Source organism: Maylandia zebra, linkage group LG14 (genome assembly GCF_041146795.1).
Source record: "Maylandia zebra isolate NMK-2024a linkage group LG14, Mzebra_GT3a, whole genome shotgun sequence".
NCBI classification, from domain to species: domain Eukaryota; kingdom Metazoa; phylum Chordata; class Actinopteri; order Cichliformes; family Cichlidae; genus Maylandia; species Maylandia zebra.
In genome coordinates this window covers 20,041,102-20,068,564 of record NC_135180.1, presented here as the reverse complement: position 1 = coordinate 20,068,564, position 27,463 = coordinate 20,041,102, and the positions used below count along the sequence as shown (strand labels likewise).

Genomic DNA, 27,463 nt, shown 5'->3' with positions numbered 1-27,463 from the left:
AATAAAATAAAATCAGTTAACTTACAGAAAATGTTTTTTTTTTCTTTTTTAAATTAAGTCCACATTTTTAAAAAACTTTTTCTCCAGTTTTACACGTTTATGTTGTTTTACTGCTCTGGCCAATGTAGCATAACAGAGGGCTGCATGTGGCCCAAGATGTAAAATAATGTGCACACTAAATGCAGCCATCTAGTTTGCCAATGAGGACTTATGGAGTTGGGAGACACCGATGTCAAAATGCATAAACACAGCCAGGGAAAAGGCATCGGATAAGGTTTTGGTGTCTGCAAGCCAAATTTGGAATATATTTGACCTTGAGATCAAAAAACAAACCTATTTGTGCACTTTTATGGACACACATTCACTAAAAGAAAACCTTTACCTTCTATCACTAAAGATGATTTTTAACAGAGGAGTAACCTTTACAGAATATGACTGCACACTTGTGCGATTAAGGTCAAAGACAGCCTAAGTGTTAAAAACCGAAGGGAATCCAAAGATCCCGTTTGCTTAAAGAAGCTACGAGTTCAGTTTGGGTCACGGGACAAACACAGCAAAAACAATCAGAACACCTATGATCACGCCCCCTTTTAATGAATGGCACACAGATTTCAACCCCACACTGAATTAAAACAGATGAGCAAAAAAAGAAAACCCACGGTTATCCTTGAAGTATAGTATTTTCAGCTTTAATTAAGATCAGGCCTCCTGGAATAGATATGTCGAGAGAGAAGCAGCCAGAAGCTCTCTGATTAGAGTTTAGTCAACAACTCCACATTCTGCAAAACAACAAAAAACTGTGCAACAATTAAGTAATGTTACAAAACTCGGGCTTTAGTGTAATAAAACCACAGAGGTACATGACATGTGTAACAACATCAAACAGTTAAGGAAGTTTCCTCATAATCCACCCTCAGCTTGGGTAGGCATCAGTCAGAAAACTCAGTCAACTTCTTCCTCCTTCTCCACGAATACAGAACGCAGCACAATGATGGAGTCTTTGCGATGAATAACCGCAACAAAGTTGAAGGCCATGCCAGCCTACGCTTTTCAAGATGCGATTTCACAGCCTCTTCTTAATGAGCTTCTCTAGTTTGCGGATACGTGAGGATTCCTGCTCAGGGGTGGGGGTACTGAAGGACAGAGAGGGCCCACCGTCTGCCCCCGAGGGCGGAGTGGGTAGCCTTTGCCTGAAGAGCTCCAGCATGCTGCTCTGCTCGCTGCGCTTCAGGCCCTACGCACACAAAATAAAAATAAAGCACACACAAATATATATTTAAAAAAATAATAATAAAGGACGCAGGATAACAACGACAGGTAAATGAACCTATGCAGCACAGCCTTATGGGAGATATCGTTGAAAGCTAGATGAGAAAATCCACACTGGCAGAGACAAGCTAACTGACCTTCATATCCAGAATCTTCTGGAAGGTCTCGGGATTGCCATCAGCCAGGAGCTTGATGTAGTTATCAACAAACACCACCGGAGGTTCATGTGGGGCCATCACCACCTGCAGAAAAGTAGAGTTTAGGATTGTTGATGTCGCCTTACCCTCCCACCACAACCACCAGCACCAACCACCTTCCTGTGAGCCATCACACGATGACCCGAGAGATCTTTAAGTGATCCCATATGGGGGCAGCTATGGGCCAAATGGGAGGAAAAGGAGGGGCTCCAGCTGATGGAGCCATGCAGTTCTAGCTGCAAACAAAGTTTAGATTATACTTCTATATTTAGGCACTTCTCCTTTTACACACCAATTACCTCAAGCACCAGTGGATCACCCATAATTATTTTGGAGGTATAATGAGTCTGGGTGAAAATCAGCTTTACGGAAGAGCAGGCAAAAAAAAAAAAAAGTTTAATGGGGCGCAACTTTTCTGGATTTAATCCTCTTGGTTGTTTTTTTTGTTGTTGTTTTTTGTTTTTTCCCTACAACAGAGACTGGGTGGAAAACGCAGATCAGTTAGCATTTCTTGAAGCCGCTACAAAGAAGGAAGACCAACACATGGCTGACAGACCACCCCTATTCCCATCTCATGCATACGCGTCCACAGAAGGGACCAGCTCACAAAATGTTTCTCCTATCTGTCACTTAACAGAGTCTAAAGTCTTTCAAGCTTTGGTTCCATCTTCACTCGAGGTAAAATAAATGAGAAGACGAGCTGCGGAGGGAGTGAGCGAATGGAGGAATCAGAAGCAAAAGACGGAGCGAGTGAAGAGCAAGCATCAAAGGCTCAGGATCGTGTGGAATTCTCTGCTTTCTTACAAGCTCTGCTGACTGAGTGATTTACTAAGCAACTGTCCTGGAGCCAGGCCAAGAGCAAGGCCTGTAGGGACCCTTGTAAAAAAAAAAGAAAAAAAAAAAGAAACAAAGAAAGATGGAGATGCAGTTTAGAAGTAAAATGGGCATTAAAAGGGAGAGAGAAACCGAGTAAGTGGGGTGGGGAGATTTAGCACAGTGAGAAGGGTAGGGATGAGAGCTACCTTTAAAATACTCTCTAAAAGAGAAGAGAACTTCAAAAGTGGGAAAGAGAGCCGGAGCCATGGCAGGCTGGGCTGGGTGTGGAAAACAGCCACGTCTCAGAGGCTTTGTACCGGCCAGGAGAGGCCGTCTCAGACGGACCAAAAAATTCCTATGCACTTTGAACATAACTAAGTACTGGCTCGCAAAACAGACAGCCCAAATAAAGACAGGTGACAAATTAAAGGAAAAAACCATAAGGAAAAACGAAACACACCCATTTCATCTTTTCCAGGATGACAATACTCCCATCCACACACAGGGAATCACAAAATGGGTTGACGAGTAAGAAAATAACACATGCTATGACTTTGTCGTCAACAGGTCGCAAATGTGATCAGAAAAGGCACTAAATAATAACACACACAGAAAATTGTCCTATCTATAAAGCATGGTGGAGGGATCATTGTTGTTTAGAACTGTTTTGTGTTTTGGAACTGTTAAAAACAAATTAATATTCTGAGCTAGGCAGGCTGGTGACCTAAAAAGCTGCTACAATAAACATCTCATGGAGGTTGCACTTGATAACTGAGGTTCCCTAGGTTACCAAATTCAAGTATACCAGGGAGCAGATGGAGTGATTTCTCAGTAGGTTTCATTTATTTTTGGCACATTATGTATATATTTTATTTTGTATAGATGTTATTTATTTATTGTGATTACTTCTTGGCCTTCTTTTAGCGCCAATGTGCAACAGTACCGCAATTTTGTTGTACTATTGTACAAATTATGAGTGTGCAGTGACAATAAAGAGGTAAACTAAAAAAAACATGCCTGTGTGTTATCAGTTTTATCTAAAATTCGATTAGAGTTCCAACTGAAATTTTGGTAATTTTAAAAGGTTAAACACAAAAACATGAAAGACTGCATTTATCCTCTGTTTTATGGAGCATTCTAGCAGTTTTCAGGTGATTGTTTTGCTTCATGACACAAAACTTAATATTTTGGTGGTGGCACACTCAATGTGGACTACCTACCTTTATAGGCTGAAGAGGCAGAGTCTGAGATAAAATTGAGCAAAAAAGCAGAGCGAGTGCTGGATGTGTATGAATCACATCACCGTGTCAGAAAAACAACTCCAATAAATCATTATGTTGTTCCACTTGTGCTGTCAGTGAAGTGTTTGATAATCTATTAACCATAACTCTACCTCACACACGCAGCTTGTTATGCTACTCAGGAAGCAAGCATAATCAACGTCTGCTGCTTTAAGTCACAGTAACATCTACTTGCAACAAAAACACCATGGTTTTGATCTTCATTTGGTTCACAAATGCTGTTATTCTTATAATTCTAAGATCAGCTGATTTAAATACTAACTATTTTAAACTCTAATTTACCCCCATGGACTTCAAGTTCTCCAGGGTATAAATGAAAACTTGCAAAACAAAGCTGTTTCCGTTCAAAGAACTTAGACTGCACTTAATTAATTGACACGTACAAGGAATCTGCTTTAATCTCAGAGCTTTAAATACTTAAAATTGCTCCTTTAACGCTCCCACTGAATTGCAGTTTCTCAGGAAGACGGATTTTAATTTCAAGCCACAGCATCACAGAGTGTAATTTAAAACTATCGTTGAGGTTAGGCAGAGGAATTCTCGTATTGACCTCCTTTCATTGGGATTGTCTTTCAGAGGCTTCACTCTAAGCTCAAGGTGGAAGCAATTACCTACAAGGAACCTTGATGTTACACAAAGTCAATGCGTAAAATGTTGGATAGTACAAAAAGCTTCTCTTTACCGTCTACAAATAGTTACAGTAATATATCTTCTTTACATATAGTCTATATTATCATTCAGTCTATCATATCATTAGAAATACTCCCTGTTAATGTATTTACAATTTACAGTGAATTTTCCTCAGCAGTTTGTTTGGTATCAAGTTTTTGGTTTTTTGACATGTCTGCTGTATCAGATTTCTAGCCTTCGGAATGATGATTCTGTCTCCAGTTGTCACAGTAATGCATATAAATCAATCAAAGTTCGCAGCTATGTCTGTGAGAGCTTTCCACAAGCCATGCAGATCACATTCCAGCTAAAGGGGCCCACTGGCAGTCGAATTCAGGAAAAAAAATAATAAAAAGAAGCAGACAGTTGTGGGTTGATGTGAATGAATTAACATAATTCTATAATGTGAAAGCCTTCTTAATGTGTGGCAGATGAGTGGAAATGTATGTACGCACATTCAGGGCATTTATCAGGCAGACAAAGACAGGTTCTACAGAGGCCCCGTGGAACAGAGCGTATCCCTGCAGACAATGGGCTGAACAGACGATCGAATATGAAATGGTTAGGAGGGTTTGCAAAGACAGCAAATGTCTAAGACAAAACAATGTTAGTGCGCCCGAGGGCCAGAATCTAAGCTAGGGTGTAAAAGCGCCATCAATCTAAACTATTTCTTATACAGTCTCAGAGAAATCCACTCCCTTACTGGGAAAGCTTGGCCAACATAGCATGATCAGAGCAGGTCACACTTAATCACACATCAAGACTGTCCATCTTTTAGAGGAAACACGGCCTCCTGGGAGCCCAAGAGGAAAATCAGGGACAGGCGGGTGTTTTCTACCCTCGTGGGACAGTTAATTAGGGCGAGATTAATCTATGGCATCCGCATACCAGTGTCCTCAGGAGCCTCATAAGGGCTGATCCCAGTGACTGCACTCCACAGCTGAAAACAACGTCCTGCATACAGCATGCCATTCTGCACGTGTGGCTGTGTATTTTTCCGCGAGTAGACACAAGGTTATAAGCATTTATTTATTTACTCACTCATACCTTTCCACTGGCTCAAAGTCAACCACATACTGAGTTAAGAGTATGAGCGTGAGTATTACGTTGGCCTGTTTAGCATTCATTAAAACAGCAGTGCATTAGATTTGTTCCTATTCTTTCATTACCTCCTGTGAGACGCTTTATTTTGTGGAAACATGCTTATAAAGTGTTAGTGTAAGTGGGGTTAAGGACACAATTAAAGGACTGTTCTGCCCAAAATAAACTCCAAGTAGATAATCTGCTCAAGTGACTCAAGACAAACATTTAAAAGTTGGCTCGCCCGTCCAACCACAAACACTCGCAGGAGAAATGTTTGTTCAGTCTATTGTTGAGATCGGTGGAAAAGCAGTTAGCTGTAGGTCGTGCCAGATTGTTCTTGGTTAAATGTTAGTGTCAGCACAAAAGCTCGTGTTTAACTGGATCTGTCAAGTTTCGACATCAAATCTGTAAAACGGCAAATAAAGGATAAAGGAAAACCCCAAAAACCCTTTACACTGCACCTACGTAAAAGGCTCTATCTTACAGGCGAAGCCTTTAAAGGTCAGAAAAAGGAGCTTCAGTTGTTAAAAAAAAAAAAAAGGCCAGCAGGAATTTAGCCACCTAAGTTAGATATAATAAAATCTTAAGTGACCCATAAAAAATGACTATCATTGATACTGTGTTTAAGTTTAACTATATGGTATTTAAAGCTCTCATTTAAATCCATCGGTTTAAGATTCTTGGTTTATGCAAGAAGTGTAAACCAGCGGCCTAAGAAGCAAGGTTAAGTGGTTTTCCAGCATACATTTAAGGACGGTTAACTGGGATTGTTTTCATACTTGCACAAACATTCACTTGAAAGCTGCCAGGAAATACGTGCCTGAATCAAACAGCTGCACCGAAGTCAAGCTCACATTAATGCCACCCCTCCCACTCCTTACCTTAAGTATCATCTCTGCACGAGTCATGCCTTTAACCACTATTTTGGTGTAGCTGGCAGGTGCCTTGCGGAGCACCTGGGAGCCTATGGAGGGCAGATCCAACAGGACCGTCTTCAAGGAGTGAGTGTCGAGGAGAAGCTGGTGGGATAGTTTGCACAAGACTTAAACTCAGCCTTATACAATCAATCGCAAGTAAATGTATCCAAGAGCCATAACTTTTCAGACAATTACAGTAGGGGTTTTCTGTTCACCACAACAGTGGATTTTAAATCAACCTATCGTGATGTGACTAAAGTGCAGACTTTCAGCTTTAATTTAAGGGCTTTAAATGGTATTGCATTAACTGTTTTAGAAATCCAACATGCCCCGCTCATAACGATGCCTCCACCATGTTTGATAGATGATGTGATTTGACTTAGATCAAAGCTATTTTTCTCCTTCTCCATCACTTTATTTTCCTATCAGTCTGATATCAGGTCATTCAATAGATGTTTTCTGGCAAACTCTAATCCTGAGTATAACCATTCATTTGCAACACTTTGTATTTATGTTCATACAGGAGTCTCTTGATTGTAGTCTTTGTTAATGATATGTCTACCTCTTTGACAGTTGTCTTGAGAAGGTAGGTGTATCATTTTCTCAAGTTTTCCAAGTCAAGAAAATGAGGATGTTGTCAAGAGGGTTTTATTAAACAAGGAAAAATGTTGCGATAAGCCATTTTAGTTGTCTTCAGCGGCCTTCCAGGCCGTTGACAGTCATTGTCCTGGCCAGTGCATTTATACAATACTTGAATGAATGTACCAGACTGCTGATTTGGCCACTCTTAAGTTTCTAATAGGTCGATTTTGTTTTTCCAGCCTAATGGTGACCGCCTTCACCTGCATCATCAACTTTTTGGACCTCACATTGAGTTTCAGAAAAGAAAACACCCCACTTAACTCCAGATCTTGTATATGCTTTGTAATGAAATAACAAAGGAACAGGCCCTCTGACTGGGGAGGATGACACATAAAAATGACTCTAAGTCCTACATAGTTACCGTAATGTAATACTTTTGTTAAACCCTTTAAAGTAAAAAGGAAAGTCACATTTTAATTGTTTGGTTTTAAATCCCTTGTGGTGGTGTAAAGAGGCAAAGCTATAAAAACACTGTAAGGCCCTCATTGTATATGCATCACAACAGTAATGCATCTTAATACAGATTGCAATAAATGAAACTTACTTGTTCAGCTCCCACCATGCTGATAGGCTTACATCTAAACAAGTGGTTGATGAATTTGGGAATGAAAGAACTAAGGATAGAAAGAAATGACAAATATATCAACAAACAGGAGCTTTCACACAGGGCTTAAATAAAGAAGTGTAAATGTGTGCTTATGCACTGTACTTTGTGAACTTGATGCAGAATTGCGTGAAATATTTGCGTGTGGAGGCGAGATTGTCTCTGATGATTGGCACATTTTGTTTAATGTGCATTATAATGGATGTCACATAAGGACTCTGGTCACCAACATGCTCCACACTCTGCCACGGCATCTAGAGGCGGAGAATTAGAAGTTTAGCATATTTACCATCTGGTTAATACAATAAATCCTTTAAATGCACTGAAATAAAGAGAACTCTACTGTTTTTCTTAATGAAGATTTTTGACAAACAGACATTCCCAAAACAACGATCTTTTGGGGATTTCTAAAAATACACTATAATACCAAAAGTACTCGCTTGTCTGTCTTCACACATATGATCTTCAGTGACGTCCCATTCTTAATCCATAGGGTTTAATATGACGTCAGCTCTTCAGGAAAGCTATTCCACAAGGTTTAGGAGTGCGTTTGTGGGAATTTTTGAGCCACACACTGATGTTGGACCAAAAGGCCTGGCTCTGTTTTAATTCATGCCAAAAGGGTTTTATCAGTTTGAGGTCAGGACTCTGTGCAGGCCAGTCAAGTTGTTCCCCACCAAACTCACTAATCCATGCCATTATGAACCTTGCTTTTTAAACTGGTGTGTAGTAATGTTGGAAGAAGAAGGGGCCATCCCCAAACACCCTGCAGAAAGTCGGTAACCTCTGTGCACTATGTGCCTATGTGACCCTGCTCTGTGATTTTATGTGGCCCACCACTTTCCCAGTCACTTCCATTTGTTATAACACCACTAACAATTGACTCTGAAATATTTAGTAGCGAGGAAAATTCACAACTGGACTTCTTGCACAGGTGACATCTTATCACGATCGCCTGCTGGAACTCACTGAGCTCCTGAGAGCGACCCATTCTTTCACAAATACAGTGGAACCCCGACTTATGAAATTAATTTGTTCCAGAGGGTCTTTCATAAGTCAAAATTATCGTAAGTCGAAGCTCCTTTTTCCATTGCCTTTTAAGTGAGGCGATGCTGGCTGAAGACAGCATACGTATGCATGCATACATACGTACGTGTACATGTACATTACATTATGGAATTTAATTCTAAACTTTAAAACGAAAACTTACATTTACGTTAATTAATTTACGTACGTAAACTGTGCAATGATATTTTTTAAACATTTTTTTTAAACTCGCTCATATTTATGCTTTATGCCGGCCCCATTATGAATGAAAAATAGGCTGATTGCAAACGAAAAGCACACGAAATAGCGCACTGCAACAACAATACATCTTTCACGTGGAACAGTGAAACGCATTTCGCAAACGGATTTCGTTACACGGGCATTTTGTCGTACCACGGGCAAAAATATTGCCGTTAAGTGCCTTCGTAACTTGAATTTTTCGTTAAACGGGGTCTTCGTAAGCCGGGGTTCCACTGTACTTGTAGAAGCTGTCTGCATGCCTAGGTACTTGATTTTATAAGCTGTGGCCATGAAACTGATTGGAACGACTGAATTCAAAGATCTGAGTGGGTGAGTGAATACTTTTGGCAACGTAGCGTATTTACAATACGAGCTGAATGTGTGAGTGCATGATTGTGCTCAACCTTGCTCATAGCAGTTAGTGCAGGATCACAAGCAGCATCAAGATCCTGAACAAGCAGCTGGATACTATTTGAGATCACACTGTGAACACATGAAAAGGGAAATCGTCACACTCTTCACATAATAGCAGCTAGGCTTTTTTTTTTTAGAAGAAATAAAAGCCGGTTTGCAGTTGTCACGTACGTGCTGAATGTGTCCATCTCCCCCGTCAAATTGATTCTCTCTACCAAGACTTTATCTACCTTCTCCTTCAGCTTCTCTTCCAACTGGAACACAAACAGACAAAAACATGAATGTGCACATAAACAGACAAATAAATGGTCTTTACTAAGAAAACATCAAATGTCTTTTTTAAATTGGCTGTGTGAAAGGACAGAATGGATGAAACCTTTAAGGCTTTAATCATGAATGTTTTCCTGATCAAACGTGTCATTCTGTTAACTGTTAACATGATGGACACGTTGCACGCTCCCAAAGGTATTTCTTTTGCTGATGAAGATCTAAGTTACATGATGCACCATATGTGTACATGCCTGCTGTGTTGTAGCCAGACAGTACTCCGCAGTGCTCAGAATGCTACAGATCAGGCAGAGCTCGTCTACAGTGAACTTTGCTGCTTCAGAGACTTCTTTTTCTTTCAACAGGCTGCTGATGGTAAGACCCCCGCTGTTAGTGCTGGATCTGGACAGAGATTGACAAAATGAGAGGGAGAAAATCAGCAGTGGAAAGAGATAAAACAGAAAGAGACAGAGGGGTCATGGCTGGTCCGAGCAAAATACAAGAGGAGAAAAAACAAGCTTTAAGGCTTTATAACATACTTTACAACCCTATTAAGAAAAAAAAGTGCTCTGTAAAATGTAGATCAATTAACATTATATTATATTTATGATGATATCACGTCACCTCTTCTTTTAACAACACTGTCAGCACTTGGGAACTGAGGAGACAAATAACATTTTCCCATTCTTCCTTGGTACAGAATTTCAGTGTTGTGGTATTTTTATTTTTTCATGTGTGTAATTTATCAAAGGTTTTCAGTGGGTGAAAGGTCAGGCCTGCAGGCAGGTCAATTTAGCACCTGGTCTCTGTTGAAATAAATGCAGAACATAGTGAGGCATCATCTCCCTGAAATCAGCGAGTATGTTGCTACAAAACGGCTAAATAGCTTGGTCAGGATTAATGTGCTGTCATGTTACATACACTAAAGCATTGAACACTATAATGGATGTTGGTTTGTGACAAGAAGAAAGATTTTTTTTACATTTTGATTTGTCAGACAACAAAACAGTTTTCCACATTACCGCAGTGGATATTTCTGTTAATTTATATTTTTTTCTTTGACTGGCTAAAATAATAATAATAATAATGATAATAATAGTCTACTAACAGGACACTGCAGAGCTCAGATGGAAGAAACACTGGGTGGGTGAAGACTGTATCCCCATAAATATGGAGGTTTGTGCAAGGAACAGAAATCAGATCCATGGCTGAGTATCGCAGGATTTGAGACTATGTGTGTGGGTGAAGGAGATCGAACAGGTACTGAGGGGGCAGGACATTAAGGGATTTATAAGTGAGAAGAAGGATCTTGTAAATGATGCGTGACTTAACCGCGAGCCAGAGGAGATTTATGGGGGTGGGGGCGATTTGTTGTCAGAGCTTGGTGCATGTTAGAAGCCTGGCAGTTGTATTCTGGACATACTGGAGTCTGTCCAGGGCTTTGTCAGATATCCAAAGGCATGGATGAGGGTTTCTACTACATAGTCATTGAGTGATGACCAAAGTCAAGAGATGTTCATTAGGTGGAAAAAAAATAATCTGGTGACAGATTTGATATGAGCATGGAATGAAACTGTGGAGTCTAGAATGATACCCAGGTTGCAAACTTCAGGGAACTGTTAGATGGTGCAACTGTCAATAACAATGGGTACAACTCCTATCTTCCGGAGTAGGGCCTTGAGGGCGATAACCATTAGCTCTGCCTTGAGGCACACCGTGGTTAACTGGGGAAGAGATAGACCAGGAGCCTCCCGTGATGACAAAATGTGTTCATTTAAGAAGGTACTTATACAGCCCTGAGAGTGCTGTACCAGTTAGGCCAAGAAACTCAAATATGCGTGAGAGAAGGACGGTGTGAGAAAAAAGGAATAAGAATGCTGAAGTGCTGTGGTTGGATATCTTCCAAGGCAAGAGCTGATTTATTATACTTATAAGAGGGCACCGAGCAGGTACGTTCTGCCTTGCAGTTTTGTAATAAGTCCTGGTCATGGATTAAAATGTACTTTATTAAAGCACACACAAACACTCCATTTGACAAAAACTATGAATATACAAAAAACAAAAACAAAAAAAACAAACGGTAAATAAAAAACGAAGACTGTGGTATATTGTTTGTGCTTGCATTGTATTGTAATTGAAATGTTTGTGGTGGGACTTCACATTGTTTACAATTTGAGACAAAGAATTACTCTATGCCATTAAGTTATGCAATATTGACCTCGGGATGTTTTTTTATTCTTCTTCATGAATCTAGCTGATGTGGATCCTCTTTTCTACTGAGCTTTAAAGAGAACTCCTTTAAAGAATAAAATAAAACACTGGTAAAGAATCCATTATTATTTGTAACTGAGACACAAATGTGGGCCACTGGGCCAGTGAGACTTCACAGACGACCCAGTCATTAATAAATGTCAAAACAAAATATGTGTTTAAAACCACAACACAGCTCAACCTCCATTCTAGGGGCTCTTCCAAAACCAATTCACAGCACACCACACTGGACGGGTGTCTTTAAGTAAACACACTTGCAAAGAGTCTGAGTGCATCTATGACAGTGTATGTATACAAGTCAGAACATGGTATGCATTAGTCGCCATGCTCAAGTGTGTAATTACAGTGCAAAGCATACGCTTGTGTGTGTGTGTGTACACACCAAAGCTAGTGATGAGTTCTTAAGTGGCCAGTGAAGCAGAGATGTTTTTGCTGGTAGCATTTTGGGTTTTGCCACAGCTTAACCAACTCCAGATTGCTTACAACACGCTATTCTCATTCATCAAACAGAGCGAGGACTGAGGATGTTAGTTTCAGACTGAACTGCTAAACGGTCCCAGCAACAGTTTATGGGTGTGACACACTTGTTTAGGAAATGGTAATCCCAAATAAATATGTGTCATTGATGGAAATTGTTGAAAATTACTCATATATTTCAAAGTCTGATTTTTGTTTTTGTGTGGATTCAGCATCTTCAACAATGTCATGCTAGTTCTTTTTTTACTTACGTGTAAAGTGTTGCAGAGAACCACTGAAACGGTCATGTTGATAATATAACTTTTACCAATTACATTTTAGACATATCGTTTTTAATTTAGACTGAAAACCTGAAACGGTCTTACTTAGGCAGGTTGCCAGAGAGGATCTTCCAGGCATACTCTCTGAGGAATTTCTGGAAGATGGTTGTGAGGGCTATCATCGGTTCTCCAGTGCTTAGTTGGGAGCACTGCACCATACACTTTTTGTAATAGACAAACAGGTCAGCACAGCTGGGCAGTACTGCTCCACCCTCCTCCGTGCCAGCCTTGGGAGGGCCTTGTGCCCGGAAATCAGCCACAAACCGGTCAATCAGCTCACCCAGATTCCTGCAGAAACAGAAAAGAAAGCAAGCACCCATGCATGAAGTAGGGTCTTGTGAAATTAATTAAATCTATTTAATTAAAACAGGATTGTGTTTTTTCCCCATATATCGATTCATGGACGAACTATCAAGCAGACCGAGTGAGACGGATAAATAGGAGAAACTAGTTTAAGCATCAAAATAATCAGCGCTGCAGTCAACAGGTCCACAGCCAGTTGGTGTGGCCCACTCCTGCTGAATCAAGGAACTAAAGCCAAGGACAAAACAAGCAGGCCACTGTTCTCTTCTGCTATGTCCCACTGGGGACAAGCTGATCTGGCCGTTGCCTGTAAGGCTGTAGCTGCAGAATAGGTCAATCCCATCCCCTTGGACAGACAAACACTATTTAACGCTCCAAAGAGCCAAGAACCAGGGGCTGCATGCAAGCACCACAGTTCCAGAACTGTTACAGGAGCCATCACCAACACTGGGGGAGGGGAGTGACTGACTGAGGACGTAAGGGTGGTGGTAAAAAAGTGAAAGGGGAGGTGAAAAGAAAAGAAAACAGGCAGGAGGAATAAAGAGAAGGAAAATCAGACTTGGAGAAAGAGGGTTATAAAAAAATATAATATGGATCAAGAGAAACAAAACTGAAACATGTATTACATAAAGGGGGCCTGAAGAAAGGCTACCAAAAAAGAAAAAAAACATAAAGAGGTGGGAAAGAAAATAGGCAGATCTGCTGCGGCAGCACTTACTCAACCTCCCTCTCTCTTTCGCTCACTGTCTGTGGTTGTGGAGCTAATGGGAAACATTTATGCCACAGTGGATAGAGGAACAACGGATGGAAAGACAGAAAAAAAGGGAGTGAAGTAGAATAGGAAGGAGGGGAAGGGGGGTCTGATTGATGAGTGGGCAATGGAAAAAGTATGCATGTGCCAGCTTTACACACAACCTGCTCCCAATTCTGGGTTTGTGTACCCTGATCCAATTAGATCTTTCCTGCTTCTATGAGTGTGTGTTGCTCACTTGTCTTGGGACTCTATGTAGACGTATAGATGAGGTTCAAAGCATTTGGAGACAATGCCATGGAAAGGGTTGTCTGGAGCTTTGGGCTTCTTTGGCTAAAAGAATCAGAGAATAAAGGTGACAGGACATTTTTATTTAGCCCCAAGAAAGTTATTCATCAAAAGGAGGAAATATCTGAGAGCGCAATTACTTTGCGAAGAATGTCAATAAGGTCAATCCAGGTTAACTTACCTTAGTCAGATCTTCATCCTTTTCTGTGCCGGCCTCCTCTCCTGGCTCATCCTCCAGAAAGGGGTTAGTTGGGTCTAGTGGGCTGTCTGGCCTCTTCTGCTGTAAAAATAGAATAATAGAACATGTAATAGCTTGATTCTCACTAAAGAATTTGTGGCATATCTATTACATATTATTATATTAAATATAACAAAGCTGTTTAATATTAAATTCAGGATTTATCACCTTTTTGTCAGCACAGACCAGGCTTTCATAAATCTGCACCTCCAATAATTAAATTCCACTCAACCAAATCCCCGATTGAATAACCAAACCAGCAAGGGTGTTAATTGAACTGAAGACAAGAGGGACTCTGTCTAGCCTAAACATTATCAGTCCTGAACAAGCCTGGCCTACTTGGCCATGGCAAAACTAATCACACCCCTCATAATCCATCCATTTCTGTGTGTATCACTTCCACCTCCACATGGCAGAATGACCTGGATTAAAAGGTTTCTTTAGGCTGTGACACACCAAAAAGCACTCAGTGTGCGTGTGAGCAAAATTAGCTACAAATCAACAGTTTTATGTATATAAACAAGAAATAGAAAAAAAATGAAGATATGTTTTGACTGACTGGGATTAATCTGTAGCCTTCCAGTTGGCTTAAACTACAACAAAGCCAACTGGAAGTATTTCAGTGAGTGTTAAGTTCCCAACTGGAGAGCACATGTTTTGCATCAGTTTCCCCTGTCAGAGTATTTAGACGGCTTTTTATATAACAAGGAAGGTGTGACTGAAGAGTGCTTTTAATGTTGCAATTATGATCAAATTTGCTACATCTAAACTGTATTTGCATGTGGATATTTTTAGCCGTGTATTGTTAGGTGGGTATTGTTCGTCTCTGTGTGTTTTTCTTACTCCAGGTACGTCTGTCAAAGTGCATCCCGTGAAGCGTTTGGCCAGCAAGCCCTCAAAGTTTGTGGTCCTCTGAATGGCAAACAGAAGCAGTTTCACCTCAATCTCCTTAGCCCGTGTTCGCATCACTTTGGCTAGCTCAGCCCTGGGAGAAACCGAAAACACACACAAAACACGGACATAGTGTCAATTTGAGCGCGTTACCTCTAATTTCTATAATTTGACATCCCAAAATGTTTGACACTGCTGCAATTTTGGCCAGATGTTTTTCATTCCCAGTAGCAACACATGGTGCCCGCTTACTTCGACGTCTTCTCATGTAGTTGAGGGGGGAAAAAAAAGAGACCGAGAAGTGTTTCCCACTAGGTCACTGCTCATGTAGGCCACCTACGTCAACTGCGCAGAAAGTTGTACCGGATCCCGGAGTCAGGCCTGGCACACCATAACAGCGGGGTTCTTTTCATAAAGCCAAAAAGTCCTAACAAGCAATTTCTCGATTTTTGCCTGGATAATTTCATTCAAATTCTTCTCGGCTGGACAGACACACATTGTTTGCTAATCGGCATAAATTAGACCAGTTATGCACAGTGTAACTCATAACCTAATTTTTGTGTCAACACATGCCCCCAGATGGGTTTTAAATCCCAGGTTTTACTGTACGTCTATACCTGGTGATGTGGCAGAACTCCACGGCGATACGCTCCGTCATGCACCACTCTTCAGGAAACATGCGTCCATATTTTTCTTCATAGTCCAGCAGCTGGCGCTTGATCCAGGCATAGCGGCGATCGATCTTGTCGAGCCAAGCAACCTGATAAACAGGGACAGCCATTTCTTTTAGAATGAGATTTGACCTGGTTCCCCCTCTCTATTATGGAACCATACAGTAAATAAAAACCCATTTTTTCCTCCCCAGTTCTTACGTCTTGATTTTCCTGGAAGAGGACCAGATACTCTGAGAGGTGCTGCCTAATAAACTTCTTGATGATCTCTTGCTTGATGCGTGGGTCGAGTACATTTGCCACCAGACAGGCATCCCTCAGCACGTTACTGGGCCCACCTGGTCTCTATAAGAATAGTTCGGGACATGAAAGATGTGTTTGTTCTAAAATAGAGGTAGATAAGGAAAGTAGGCACATGAAAATGGAGAGTTTGGGTGGAGATATTTACCTTCGAGCCCTGTGAGGGGAAGGCTTCTTCAAAATCTGCCAAGATCTGAGTCCCCAGCTCACTCTGTGCCGCCTTTACTCTAGACAGGTCAAAATGGTCATTGAGCAATTAACTGTTATCTCAGTCCATTTTGCTGAAATTACAGCATTTTAATGTTAGCCTCCAAAAATACTGAACAACAGAGAACAGAGGCAGACATATTTCGGTTCACTAGCTACTGTGACTGAGACCTTTCATGACTAACAGCCAGTTAGCAGATCCCTTATTTAAGTTCTTGTCAAAAAGTCAAACGGGAAAACTTTTTACAGCCGTCAGCCTTTCACTTACACATAATGACCAACTGTGTTTTTGAACTGCTACAAAAAACATAAAGACTCAACAGGGTAAAATACTTTCAAAAAATATTAAATAAATAAATAAAAAGGCCAGTTTGGCTGTTCCTTGAAGATGTTTGTATCCGCCTGCAGACATCCACAGCATCCAATGGCACGACGGTCATTTCAAATAAACAGGAGAGGGTGGAGATGCAACATCGCATTTGGATGTTGTTGTCTGAACATCTACGGCTGTCCTGATTGGCTGCAGAACATAAGACTCTAATTGTACGGGGACTCCACAGCTCACAGTGATTTCTGTGGCATCTATCTTACCACGGTTGAGCAGTATGACTCAGATGGGGGAAGAAAAAAAAGAAAAAGAAGAAGAAAAAAAAAAAGCATTAAGCGATAAAGTGAGAAAGGCTTATTAAAAAATAATCAAAGTTAAACTTGCTCAAAGGTGACAGCTACACTGGCTCCATTTAGTCATGGTTCAAAGTACTGTCTGAACAAAAAAGGTTAATTTCTCAGTGAATTAAATAGAGGAATGTCAAAGAGAGCCTGTCACATAGCTATAACGTGCATATTAGCCAGTTAAGTTGACATTTTTAGAACATGACTTAATGAAAAAAAAATAATTGAACCGAAATATCTGGGTTTTTTTTTTTTTAGATTTGAAGCAGTGTACATGTTTTTTCATTTAACTTCGTTAAACCGCACTGCCTGAAGAAACCTTGACATCTGAAATTATCACCACATTGAAATTCCAGTGTTTTTTGTCACTCATGCCACCTTTGTACTTCGCATGGGATCCCTAATCCCTTCTCATATACCCATTCTTGTTCATGTTTTATCTGTGCAGCATTCTCTTGTCTGCGTCTGCCATCTGTGGCTGTGCGGTTGCAAATGTGTATTCCCCAGAGGCTACAGTCTGTGTAGGCCGTGTTTCTCTAGGAGAGGTCTTGATACTTTCTATTGACTGTCCAGCATCCAGCTGTCAGCCCTGCCTTCATATCTTCCCCATGTCTTTCCTCTCATCCTTCTCTCCAGCAGAGTCACTTCTTCCATGCAGCTGTTATTTGGTATGAACACTGTCTACCACACCTCAATCATAACAGAACAGAAGGTCATCTTATTATGTTTTTTTGTTTTTAGGGATAAGCTTTTGCTTTGAACCTGAATATTAACCAGCTTAATATGTCCCATACTGATTCTGGTGTTCTTGGAAAATATTAGTAAAAATGGAAATTTGGGAAGAGCTTTAAGAAACAACAACAGCACAGCTAAGAACTGTGCCTGCACGTCTTTGTGTGTGTGTGTGTGTGTGTGTGTGTGTGTGTGTGTGTGTGTGTGTGTGTGTGTGTGTGTGTGTGTAAATCTCTGTGTGAGGCAACCTTCAGATATTGGAATGACTGACTCAAGACTGAACAAACATCCTCAAATGAAGAATTGCGTTAGAGGTACGAGACTGATGAGAGACACCGCAAGAACAATTAATCTCAAGAACATGGTGTGAAAAAATGCTTTTTCCACACACATATGCAAAAGGAGTACATGGAGATAAAAACAGCCTCAGAAATAGTGTGTCCCTTCTCTCTCACAATGGAAGAAATTCTGGCATAATGCAACCCTATTCAGTGAGTTTCCTTCCCGTGTTTCCCTGTATGTGTGCAATATCTGCATAAACAGGATGCAATAAGCAACATACTTCATCTACTAGTGTAACCAGTTTTCAACCGTTTTTCAGCTGTAAGAAGAAATCACCCTGTGGCTACTAAAAATGAGATTCTCACCAGAGATTGCCCATGTGAGCTTGAACTCAAACTCGAACACATATACCTTATAAAGTGGCTGGTGTGCGTGTGTTCATTCGTATAAGTTACCTCTCTGAAAGCTGTCTGATCTGGGGTATGCCCATATACTTGTGGAAATGTTCGAGCACGTTGACCACTCCCTGCAGCAAGTTGGCCACCTCCCCATACTGCCTCTTCCTGGTCATGGCTCTGGAACATAAAATGTGTGCAAGTATAACATTTTTAAAAACTATCAAAACCTGTACTCTGTAACTGCAGGTGTAAAGTAGTTGGGCCAAATTTCTCTATATAATGTGCATCCAAATCAGTCCAGCAGAATTCTAGCAGCATGCTACTCACTGTATATCATGCAGTTATTGCTTCTGTCTATATGAAATGTTCTTGTTTCAGTTTCACGTGCTGCAGTATGCAGTAGAAGGTTAAAAAAAAATTTTCTGCACCACTTATAACACTGTAGTAAACCCAACTGTACCATCGCATCGGTGCAGATCATACACTAAATCACTCGTTATCACGATGGGGAACTTTCTGAGTATTTCTGTTCCTAGATTTAAGTATACCCACTCTAAAGAGTCGACACCCCCCACCAGCATGTGCAGGTGGTTCAGGGTGGTGATGGAAGTAGTGAGGTGGCGCTTGGCATGGTCCAACTGCTTTATGTCCCTCGTTATCTCCTTGACCTGTGCGGGAACAAGTCAGACAGGAAAGGCAAATAACCCACAAGGAGAAAGGGTGGGGAAAACAACATGGAATGAAGGAGGAGGTCAAAGCACACAAAAGGGAAAGGAAGAAGCACAAAAAGGTGAGTGCGCCTTGTGATGCAATATGCCAAAAAGACAGAGCAGGATTAACGGCACACCCACTGCTTTGAGAAACTATTTTTGCCTCCTAAGGGAGAGTCAGCCTGCCACTCCTCCCCCTCACAATCCCATCCCATCTTCTTTGTAAACACTCATTCTACTGGCCTTCCCTGGACTCTTGTAACACAAAGACACACGGACGGCACATTACCTGGACTTTAAATAACTTGCCGCACTGTCTCTCTTGTAACAAGGAGGACACAAATGGTAGCTCCCATCTGCTAGGGTCAAATCCCCAGTGAGCTTCAGAAACCTTTGTGTGTTTGTATACGTGTGTGTTGTTGTGTGTACCATTTGTTCAGACTTCTCAGCTTTGTCCTTGATGTCTTTGATTTTTCCAAAGAGCTGCTGGATAGCTATCTGGGCCTCCTCCAAAGCCTGCACAAAATAAACAGAGCAACATGATAAGAAGACTTCTACTGCGCAAGAACCACTAAAACAATTAATCTCACACAGTATTTGCATGCCAAGGTTTGACCAAGTGGACAGAGAGTTTTCTGCTTGCTTCCTGGTCAACCATTAGAGCAGAATACATAACAAGAGGGGGAAAAGGCCAACAAATGTTTATGTGCTTCTTCATGAAGTACAATGTTGTCTCCACCATCATGCTATGTGTGAACAACACACAGACGCCCCCCCACAAAAAAACAACAACATACAAACAACTCAAATTCATTAGCAGAGAAGACGGAAAGTCTGTTAGGAGCAGATGGTCAAATTTGATTTATTCTTTTAGCAAACTTTTAATTAAAATATGTCACTTCAAATAAAAACATCAACTTTCTATAAAAAAATCCAAAATCCAAAAGTGAGATTCACTTCTAATGATGTTTTGTTGTGAGAAGCAGGTGTTGGCTGCAATATTTGTCTGTCATTTGCAGTTGTGGGTCAAACTTTCATGGAATTTGTTTTTAAATTAATTAATCTGGTCACAACACTGGCTTTGGCCCAGGTGACAAACGATCACGCTAATGCCTATTCCCAGCTCTGGAATGAAGCAATGTCAAACATACTAATTGTGTGTTTAACTGACACGCTAACTCAATATCTGACACTGATAGATCCTAAGTTGACACATATGCCATAAGGCTAAGCACTGCATAAATGCTGTCACTATAAAGGCTAAAGACATCATTAGCAGCTTTAACAGCCTATTAAGCCAGGGCAGATTAGATAACATTATACAGTGGAAATTGTCAGATAGCTGAGGTGCCATTCTAATATTTCCCCATCATCTGACATGGCAGCTGTTCTTTGATGGTCCAGATTTTGCTCTGACATCTGATGCCAAGGTAACGGGCTTCATTTGGCCCGATGCTGTGGCAGCTCTGCAGACGCAGCTTCGACTGGCCTCGGACTCTTTTGCACAGAAGGAATGCTAACAGCCGGCACCAGCTGTGCAAGGAATTTACCACTTTTAAAAGCACTTCTGAGAAACAAGTGGACATCGAGTTAACAAATGCACACAAAACTGTGGCTGTACCACCAACAACCACCGCACAGACATATAAATACAGCTTGCACTGACAGCAGGGGATTAATTTTCCTTCCTGTTTGGTGTCAAAGAGCTGTGATTACTGACAGCCTCCTAGGGAGGCATTCAGCAAAGTAAAGATGACACACTATGACCAGTTCAAGTAGTCACGAAACACTGATTTGGCCTTTAATCCTGCAGAGGGTGTTTTAACATGAAAGTTCTTCTATTAAAACGGCATCTAGCTATCTATCCAGCCTCTCGTGTATCCTTTTCTTCGCTTTTTATGCAAGCTGAGTAATTAATTGGAAAAAATTAGAGGTTAAGTGATCCCTCTTTGATCTGATGTTTGGGAGAAAGAAGTGCCACTGAATCTTTAAAGAGGATCCCTGGAGCACATCTTAAACAAACAAAGTGCGCGCACAAGAGGCTTAAACTTCCCAAGCTGAAATTTGTCGCTCATGCAGACTCAGCTGAGTCAATCTGGCTCGCTTCCTAGCGCTCATTTCCTGTATTTAGCCTTGAGGAAAGCTGAGAGAGACCACTGCCCAGCAGGCGCCTCTATGCCAGAGATGTTATCTGCACTCACAAAAACACGCACATCCAAACCAGTGTGTCCCTAACATGCAATAAGCTGCACATGTTCCATGGCGCACACAGACTGTATTATGGAGAGCAGACAAGAAGCGGAGAGCTTCGATTCATTGTTTGAACGCAGTTGGGATGCATTTTACCTCTCCCTCTGGCAGACTCTCAGCGTTTAAAAGTAAAGGGCATATTTAATGTTACTTTTGAGTTCTGCGCCAAACACAATAAATCTGATCAACAGCTGAAACGCTGCCTGAGCAGCTTTCGTGTACATTTCACTGAGACAATTTAGACAAAGGAGAAAAGCTCAGGAAATCGCCACTCATGTTAAAAAAGGGTTGCTATAGCCAAATGTAACAGAAAATAATATCAAAGGCAGCATTTTTCAAACGCACTCTTGTGTATTTAAGAGTGGCCAGCTACTATGCTGCTTCTACTGTTTTTCTTCAGAACTTCATCTGCACAAAACTGTAAAACACACATGGTGAGATAGCTTCAGGACTGCAGAAGACTAAAGATGAAAGCATGGAAACTACAATAAAAGCCCAACAGCCAATTTAAAATGAACATTAACTAACAATCTAAGGCAACTCAATAGGAAGATAACCCAAAAGTAACATAGATATAATATGCGCCTAACACCGTGCAGGGAGACTTATTACGGTGATCCAAATCAAAAGACACCAGAATTTCTAAAAACAAGAGTTTTCCTTTGATTACTAATATAAACAAGTTGAAATTTGCAGTTATTGTGCATAACTGCTGCCAGGAAAGCATGACGTGGTCTAAGCAACCCAAGGAAAGCCTTCCTCCACCCTTTATGGGGTTTATACAATCATCATTTAAGCACGCACAACATCCAAAGACTCAACAACGACAGCCGCCACCAACAGATTATTGTTTCAGTGCACCAGCCACTCAACAGCAAATCATTATTTGGTTCTTTACCTCTTCCAGCCACTTTTTTCTTTGTCATTTAACCATTATTTGGATGGTGGCTGGTGCCAATCTGCCATAAGCCTAAACAGCAACCAGTTAACAGGATTGTGAATGGTAGGCAGAAAATGATACCAAATATTTGATCTGCAGTTCGAACCCATTCAAAACAAAATTATTTAACGTCCTTAATTTTCATTATAGAAAAACACAAAATAACCTCTTCATTAGTACTATGGCGTTATAATCAGATGACTGTGGAGCAGGTGTGCGCCCCAAAAAAAACAAAACCCCTCGTTGCCATGACAACGAGCAGGCGAGAGGATGCAAAGACCAAGCTGTATGTGGTGGGAAACTTGCAGGCTGGTAAACAAAAGCTGGTAAATTTAAAATATAGCCAGATTAGCAAAAACATCAAAATTAAACTTTATCATTAGCATGTTAAATAATAGCATCTGTAATACTAAGTCATGCATGTAAACTACATATGAGCACTGCTGCCATTTCTTTAGCTAATGGGAGCAACCATCCTATTATAAACCAAGTTCGTGCTGATAAAAAAGAGAAAAGCATTTGGCTGATTGAGTGTCTTGTGCAAGATCCAGTGTTATTGTTTAAAAAACATAAAGGCAAGTAAATTAAAACAAGCGTTTCATTTTCTTCACAAAGATGCAGATTCTTAATCTTATAGGTGCAATTTCACAAGGTTGCCAGCTGAGGATCTGCGAGGTGTCAAACCAGAAACTCTGATGCTCTTGTCCTCTTACTCACTCTCTCTCTATTCCTGTTAGAGCCAGTTTGCACTGTTTTGGAAGGAGTGGTGCACATGTATGAAAGGTTCACTTTTTGCAGTGTCCTGCAAGGAATAAATTTCATTTTTTTACACTGAGCAAACCCTGACAAGTTTCAGATTAGCCCTTTTTCTGGGCATTTGGAACTAATTAGAGAAAGAGTTTTCTAGTGATCAGTTAGTCTTTTCACGTAGCAAACAGCCGTTGGAGCACAGATGACGCTGGTGGTTGCAGAAAATGGGTCTTTGAGCACCTGCAGATATTTTGTTAAAAAAGCTAAACGCTTTGTGATTATTAAAAATAATAATAATAAACCCACTCATTAAAAAGAAAAGAGAGAGGAGAGATAACAGATCTCTCCTGGACATTCATGCTACATCCACTCGCACAGTGCTCTCTGTAATTTCACCCTGGTCCTCAAACATGTGCAGAGAGAGAACATTAAGTTGTGTTTCAAATGAACCGAATACTTCGTCAACAATCGTCGCTGCTTATGAGAGCACAGTCTTTGGTTACAATCCAGACACTAAACCAACATTTTCAGTTTAAAGGTTAAGCCTAAAGTTAGTGTGATGAGGGTGAGAACATCTACAGGGTTGTGCACTGTGAATTTGCCCCCAAAAGCTTTTAAAGTCCTAAAAACACAATCTTCAATTATCACCCAATTTATTCACCCATCTGTATTTCACCGGACTCTGACCACTAAGGCAGTCACATATCCATATTCAGTCAGCACATGTGACAGTCTAACTCTATAGAAACTCAAAAAAACCTCAGTTGAAGTCATACCCAGACTGCCTCAACTTTCTCTCTCTTCCTAATGTGCTCACCCCATCCTTCATTGTAAATATAACTATCTTGGGTTTCAACTGGAGGAATGCGCCGAGCTCAGTGAACAAGTTCGGTCAATAGCAGAAATAAGAAAATTGCTGATCTTGTTGTTTTTACTCTATAGCTGTCTGCATGTTTCAGTTGCCCTCTTGAAATGCACACTCCTCCATCTTTCCATCTGCAGAAAGGATTTTCCCCCTGGAAAAGTTGGAATGGCTCTGTGGGGTTGGAAAAACAAAGTAAAATTATTGTGTGAGACTGTTTAATGTTATTGGTCTGGAGGGGATTTAAAGTGTTTCCGCTACCAAACAGTAGCTAACTGGGAAAGACGCGGCCACCGGGCCAGACTACCTGACGACAATGCACACCTAATCGCATGAACTGGTCAGAACACGCAGGGCTCACCCACCAGGTGTCACATTCACTTTAACAACTCTGACTTTGCAAGGACCTGGATTAAATCAGGAGGCGCCGTTTTTTCGTTTTGTTTTGATTTTATTGTTTGTTTTTTTCCCAGCCATGATCTCTAAAGAAAAGGCAAAGATTCCAAACCCTGGGTTGTAAAGAAATCTAAGTATTTACATACGGGAATCTATTTCACAGACGTGTTTTCCGTAAAGAAGGGGCAGTGTGAGCTGCGGGAATGGATCTGAGTCATATTGTCCTTTTCCATGGAAGCAATATGGAGAGACGAAAGAGAAGGAGAGGGGGAGGGGCAGCGTCTTCTGAGTTTGTTACAGCCACTGGCACCCTTTTAACTTCAGGAGAAGGATGTAAGCCTGAACACCACAACTAATGAACAGACATGTTATGTATGGGCATAATTACTTTCCTTCGTCTCCCCCACTGGGGATTACAAGGTCTTCAGTGTGTGTTTTAGCATCGATTTGTGAGAAACAGCGGTGCATAATAAAACACACCTGCTATACATGCCTCGGGGGACAATTATATCAATATTTCCAAAACAAAGTATATTTCAAGGACAGCTTACCTGTCTGCCATCTTGGCCTACATTGGTTTGGCCCCTCACAACTGTCCTGATGTTGTCATCCAGACGCCTGCCAAATGTGAAAGAGCAATTTATTCACACTGAGGGTAAGATACAAACAAGGAGAAAAATTGACAAAAAACAAATTGACTGAAATCTAACTCACCGTATCTTCAATCGAATTTTGTTTACCACATCGTCGATATTAGCCAAGGACTGATGGAAATACAAAGACAGGAAATCAGGGAAGTATACAGTGAATTTTCCCAACACATTTTAAAAATCTGCGTTTTAATGCAAGTTGACTACTGTTTTTTAAGTTCTTCCATTTTCCTAACTATGTATCATTTCATGTGTTACATTTAACACAAAACAACACTGAGCATAAACCCATATGCAGCTGCTTTTCACAGATTTGTGCTTCAACAAGCAGATAGCTTTGTCTCAGATGATACAGTCAGTTCAGTAGATCTACACAGGGCTAGTGTAACTCCTAACCTAACTATTATGCATATAACACAATAGGACGAAAATGCCTCCACAACTGTGCTCACCTCTGCAGTCTAAACACAAACTATAGGGTTACAGTGACCCCTTATGGAACTAGAGTATACACATGTTATGATATAGATGGTTTAGATTTAACTGTTGCAAGAGGAATAAAACAAATTAATATGAAAAAGGATACTTTGCCTAATCTATCAACCAAAGCTGCAAGAAAAGCAACAATAAATTTCAATCTTTTCTTTTTTGTATTCCCTCTATGTCTCACAGTCAGGTTTGTTCCATTCCCTTCACAAACAAGCCATAACTGTACAGTTCTTCTCTCATGACCTTCTTCTTACATTTAATCATATTTAGCAATTTCAGCAGGACACTGACACACTTCAGTTGCATTAGGTCGTCACTTTGGGACCCTTAGTACAGACCAAACCATCAGCAGGACATCATATTGGACATGATAAAAAAAAAAAATGATTGAGTCCTCACCAGGTCTAAATACAACCTGAGATGGACAACAAAAACATGGCTTTTTACACCATGTCATTGTGTTCACTGTTTAGTTAAAAAAAAAAAAAAAAAAAACGCAGAAGGACAGTGTCACATTTTCAGTACACCCTATTCAGTAGCTTGTGAAACCAAGTGTTTTCTTGGTCTCTCACATTTTGGTGGAAGACTTTGAGGCCACTCTTCTTTACAACCTTCTTTCGGTTCATCGATGTTTTCAAGCATTTGTTTATGCTCAGCTCTAGTAAAGTTTGCCCCAGAATTCAGTCAAGTTGATGTCTGGACTTTCTTTTTTTGTAAACATTGCACGGTTCGACCTCAGGGGTGAATTTGCTCAAACATCCAGTTCTGGGAAGCCTGGCAGCTGTCTTGAATGTATTAATTTTTTATTTATTTTGTAGAATGATAGACTTCAAATTGCATAGAAAATTGTTGAATCTAATTTGCCCATAGGTGTGAATGTGAGTGTGAATGGTTTCCTGTCTCTCTGTGTTAGCCCTGCGTCGGGTGTCACATGTCCTGCCCCTATGGTAGCTGGGATAGGTTCCAGATGACTATATTCACAATACTACGACAAACATTCCTGGCTGTCTGATTGGCCTGAATATGTAAAGCCTAAATGCAGGAACCTACTTCCAAATGGGTCCTGTTACTCTGCCTGCTAGTTTAAAGCTCCAGAGTAGAATGGGATCATTCATTGTTAATACTACATTATAAGTAACACCGGGACGTTTCCCACTGTGGCAAATGAGAACATGACTTCTAACTTAAAGATTATCACTTGATTATCAATTGTGTCAGTCTGTGTCTGGACCACACCACATCTGTATATATGTGTAAGTGAAAACCTGGCTGCAATCAGTTGTGTAGCACTTCAGTGTACCTGCTCGGTGGGGAAAAGTGTGTTGATGTATTCCACCGCATTGAAGTCGGCTCTATCCAGCGGGTCTTGGCTGGGGAATACCTTGCACACAAAAAAACAAACAACGTTTGGTCGGAAACTCACGTGTTGACCGACAGATACTTTGTATAAACATGTTGTTAAATGAGTTGTGATGTGATGCTAATTATTCATTATATGATATACTAAATTTAACAACAACAAGAGATAAAAGCTAAGGCTAACGTCGTAACGTTAAAGCGATCATATTTTAATTACTTGACATGCCTATTGCAAGCCCAACACTGTTAATATTACGGTCAGCTTGGTGTTTAATAGCTAGTATTCTTAGTCCAGCTTTTTACCCTACAGTAAGCCCGCAAGATGGTTAGCCTACCTGCTGAAAGCTGTCAGCACATTAGCAAAGACCAACAACAACAGGTTACAAAGAAATCCTTCAGTACCGAGGTGAAGCGGTTACCTGTTCAATGGCTAGCTGCACCTCTGGGGTTAGATGCAAAATAGCCTCTAGATCTTCAGCAAATTCAAATTCTTCTTCCTCCATCATTGTCAAAACAAATACAAAGCAAAGATCTCTTCGGCATAACACTTCCTGGACAGGAGGCTTCTGGGATACCGGTGACGGAAGAGGAAATGCTGCATTCCAGGACTGTCGGAATTTACAAATTTTGGGAGGGTGGGGGTATTATTGTAGGGTCTCTACCTTACACTATAAAGTGTCTTGGGGTGACTGTTTAGCAAATCGTGATTTGGCAGTACATAAAGAAAAACTGAATTGAATTATTTTTAGATTATGATATAAATGTAAAGTAAAAGTAAATACTCAGGACC

At 40.7% G+C, this 27,463-nt stretch overlaps 1 protein-coding gene across 1 annotated transcript; it reads right to left on the bottom strand.

Moving 5' to 3' along the window:
• Nucleotides 1-573: 573 nt before the first annotated feature.
• Nucleotides 574-27,256, bottom strand: vps53 (VPS53 subunit of GARP complex). Its single transcript, XM_012917204.5, has 22 exons — nucleotides 27,093-27,256; nucleotides 26,615-26,695; nucleotides 24,890-24,939; nucleotides 24,727-24,793; nucleotides 19,407-19,493; nucleotides 18,820-18,935; nucleotides 18,325-18,444; nucleotides 16,125-16,203; nucleotides 15,878-16,021; nucleotides 15,623-15,765; nucleotides 14,958-15,099; nucleotides 14,058-14,156; nucleotides 13,827-13,921; nucleotides 12,580-12,822; nucleotides 9,721-9,868; nucleotides 9,371-9,453; nucleotides 9,190-9,268; nucleotides 7,604-7,752; nucleotides 7,439-7,508; nucleotides 6,217-6,354; nucleotides 1,407-1,511; nucleotides 574-1,234 (listed from the first exon to the last, which is right to left on the bottom strand). Exons 1-22 carry the CDS (start codon nucleotides 27,177-27,179, stop codon nucleotides 1,064-1,066), a joined length of 2,496 nt encoding a protein of 831 aa, XP_012772658.1. The 5' UTR covers nucleotides 27,180-27,256; the 3' UTR covers nucleotides 574-1,063.
• Between the last annotated feature and the right edge of the window lie 207 nt (nucleotides 27,257-27,463).

What these genes read in the sequence shown, in the direction of transcription:
- vps53 (XM_012917204.5), bottom strand. Translation starts at nt 27,179, where the DNA reads ATGATGGAGGAAGAAGAATTTGAATTTGCTGAAGATCTAGAGGCTATT. An exon ending in TTCTGCATCAAGTTCACAAA is followed by an intron (nt 7,509 to 7,603) that starts GTACAGTGCATA and finishes TTCTATCCTTAG; the next exon opens with TTCTTTCATTCCCAAATTCA. An exon ending in GCATGGTGGGAGCTGAACAA is followed by an intron (nt 6,355 to 7,438) that starts GTAAGTTTCATT and finishes CTATCCCACCAG; the next exon opens with CTTCTCCTCGACACTCACTC.